Source organism: Octodon degus, unplaced genomic scaffold (assembly GCF_000260255.1).
Source record: "Octodon degus isolate 3935 unplaced genomic scaffold, OctDeg1.0 scaffold00164, whole genome shotgun sequence".
NCBI classification, from domain to species: domain Eukaryota; kingdom Metazoa; phylum Chordata; class Mammalia; order Rodentia; family Octodontidae; genus Octodon; species Octodon degus.
The window spans coordinates 1,795,880-1,798,892 of NW_004524740.1; the positions used below are offsets into that span (position 1 = coordinate 1,795,880).

Genomic DNA, 3,013 nt, shown 5'->3' on the forward strand with positions numbered 1-3,013 from the left:
AAAAAAAAAAACCAAAACACTGTTACTAATAGAAATAGTAGATAAGATGATAAAAAAAATAAGAGAAATCTTCTACGGGGGGGAACACTAAGAGATGAAGGGAGGGCTAAAGGAGAGGGTGAAGAGGGAAAGGGGATAAAAAGGCAGTGAAGATGTATTATGTATGTATACTAATTCCTTAGGAGGAATGGGGTCATACTGTACAATATGTACTAGTAAAAAAATTAAAATTGAAAAAAAAAAGTAGTTCTCAGAAGGCAAGCCTAGACTTTTTTTTTTTTTAATTTAGTACAGGGTCTACAGGGTCTCACTACATAGATCAGACTCCTAGTGATTTCCTGTTTTCAGCCTCCCAAGGGCTGGGATTACAGGCCTGCACTACCAGGTCCAGTCTAAGTCAGTCTCAGTGTCTCAGCACATCCCGGGGGTGGGGCCAGGGCTGGCATGGCGCTCTGGGGTCCTTGTGTCTGCCTGAGCAGGCGCTTTAATCTGCTGAGCTATCTGACCAGCCTAAGCATAGACTTATAATAAACTTTTTTTTTTTTTTTCTGGAACTGAGGATTGAACTCAGGCCCTTGCACTTTCCAGGCAAGCGCTTATCCTACTGATCTCCCCAGCCCCTAAACTTTTAATAAAGCTCTTGCTCATCTGGAAAAAAAAAAAAAAGAGAACTATTAGGTGGGCCTATTGGTGCACATCTATGATCCCAGCATTCAGGAAGTCTAGGTAAAAAGATTGCTAGTTCAAGATCAGACTGCATGATACAGTTCAAGAGCAGTCTGGTCTACATCATAAAACTGTCTCAAAAACCAAAGTTATTACATTCTGATACATTATTTAAGTGTTCCCCCTACTTCCCTTACTCCCACCACTGGGGACTGAACCCTGAGCTACATCTCCAGCCATTCTTATTTTGTATTTTGAGACAGGGTCTGACTAAATTAGCTTGTTTTCTCTCAATAAAAAAACAAAACAAAACATAATTTATATGTTTTGAGCAATATGTAAGGTTTATGGTTGTCAGATAAATAGATATAAGAAGCAGATATAAGAAATACTAATAAATTGGCAAGGATGAACTTTGAGCAAGTTACTTAAATACCCTAAGCCATTACATGTAAACTGAGGTGCTGATGATGCCTTTCTATATAGGATTGTTGAGAGAATTAAGTGAGGCAATGAATATATGAAGTACTTAGTAAGTCTGAAAATGTTAGATGGCTCACTATCATTGCTGTTACTAGAATAGGAAAAAGACATGAAATGACAAATTGGAAAGAGAATACTAAGGAAAAAAAGGAAAGTGGGTCTTCTTAACATCCTTTAAAAAAAAATTCTTTCAGATAATTATTACTCCCAACATTCCTGATAAACCTTTTTTATGCACTAATTGGATTTCTTTTTTTATTTAAAAATTTTTAGTCATTTATTTAATATTTATTTATTTGGTGCAGAGTCTCACTACACAACTCGGACTGATAGTGGTCCTCCTGTTTCAGCCTCCCCAGCACTGGGATTACAGGCATGTACCACCACGCCTGGTTTCAGTGGCTGGCGTGGCTTTGGGGCCAGCAAGGCATGCCATACTGAGACTTGAACTCAAGTCCTTGTGCTTGCCAGACAGGTGCTTAGACTACTGAGCGAAAGGGTTTTCTTTAGATTCCGTGTAAGTTAAAAGAGGATTTCAGGGTTAGATATTTTTCTCAGAATAATTTTACGTGGGCTCATTAAGTGACAGATTGATCTACTTTGATACATATATCAAAATGATATGTTTGAGAACTGTTTTAGTATAGATTACTAAATATTTGACTTAATAAACTCAGAGTCTTTAAATAATCCTATACACTATCCCATGAATGCTGTTTGCTTTCATAGTTATTTATGATAGTTCCTGTCCTTATGTGGTTTTGTTATGTGATTTTATTTCTGAAAACAAATCATATATTGTTTATTAATTTGTTTTCTTTTGCAGAATACATTAAGATGGCTGACCATTATGTGCCAGTGCCTGGAGGACCAAACAACAACAACTATGCAAATGTGGAATTAATTCTTGACATTGCTAAAAGGATCCCAGTACAAGTAAGAGAGTTCTTTGAAAGGAAATGCAGCTATTTTAAGTTAGGAGAAGGGTATATCCAGGGAATGTTTAAAACATCTTTTCTCAAAATTCTTACCTTCCTTTATGTGGAATAACCCAAACAAACAAAGGATGAAAAAAGGGAATGATTAAAATAAACATAAGAGAAATAGGTTTGAAGGTACTTTCACAAATTGTTTTTAAAAAATTCTATGCACCTTCCAGTTATCCCAACTAAGTACAAATTACTTCCTATGGAATATTCTTAGCTTAGAATATGGTGGTGATTTTACAAATAAGTTATTTGTTCTTATTACATTGTTAGGAAGTTTAGGTTAAGTACCTTAAAGTCCAATAAGGAAAAAAATGTCAGGACTTGTATGACAATATAATTACTAGATAGAAAGGTGAAGTTGGGTGGCCAAAATAATTGAATATGTGAAAGATGACCGATATTTCTGTTTACTAGCAGAATGGCTACAAATTGAATTTCCTAGAGAGCAACAAGAGTAGCTTGATCTGAATATCAGTTTTACCTTGAATTTGACCTCAGGAGTTTTGCCACATTGAACTGCTTGTTGCTCTATAAAAAAATTTGCCAGCAACCAAGAATAGAACCTGAATTAAGCATGAGTTGCTATAGAACTAACTGTACTTCATTTAGTAGCATCAGCCTAGATGGAGAATAAGACAGTTTATGGTTTTCTTGATATGGATTTTAAGAATGAGTTACATTGTGTTCCCTTGTAGGCAGTGTGGGCAGGTTGGGGCCATGCTTCTGAGAATCCTAAGCTCCCAGAACTTCTCTTAAAAAATGGCATTGCCTTCATGGGTAAGTAGTTCCTGTCTTTCTTTTTCCTTTTGTTGATTGTGTCCATATTCCATTCTGTAGTCTTTTTTTTTTTTTTTTTTTTTGAGGAACCGGGGATT

The 3,013-nt window shown here is 35.9% G+C and overlaps 1 protein-coding gene across 4 annotated transcripts in view; it reads left to right on the forward strand.

Moving 5' to 3' along the window:
- The window catches only part of Acaca (acetyl-CoA carboxylase alpha), a 292,108-nt gene that overhangs the window by 98,739 nt on the left and 190,356 nt on the right, over nt 1-3,013 (forward strand). For all 4 annotated transcript variants that reach the window (XM_004643003.2, XM_023703133.1, XM_023703135.1 and 1 more), the window contains 2 exons: nt 1,976-2,085; nt 2,834-2,915. In XM_004643003.2, coding sequence (XP_004643060.1) covers nt 1,976-2,085; nt 2,834-2,915 — 192 coding nt within the window. The remainder of the gene's footprint in view (nt 1-1,975; nt 2,086-2,833; nt 2,916-3,013) is intronic.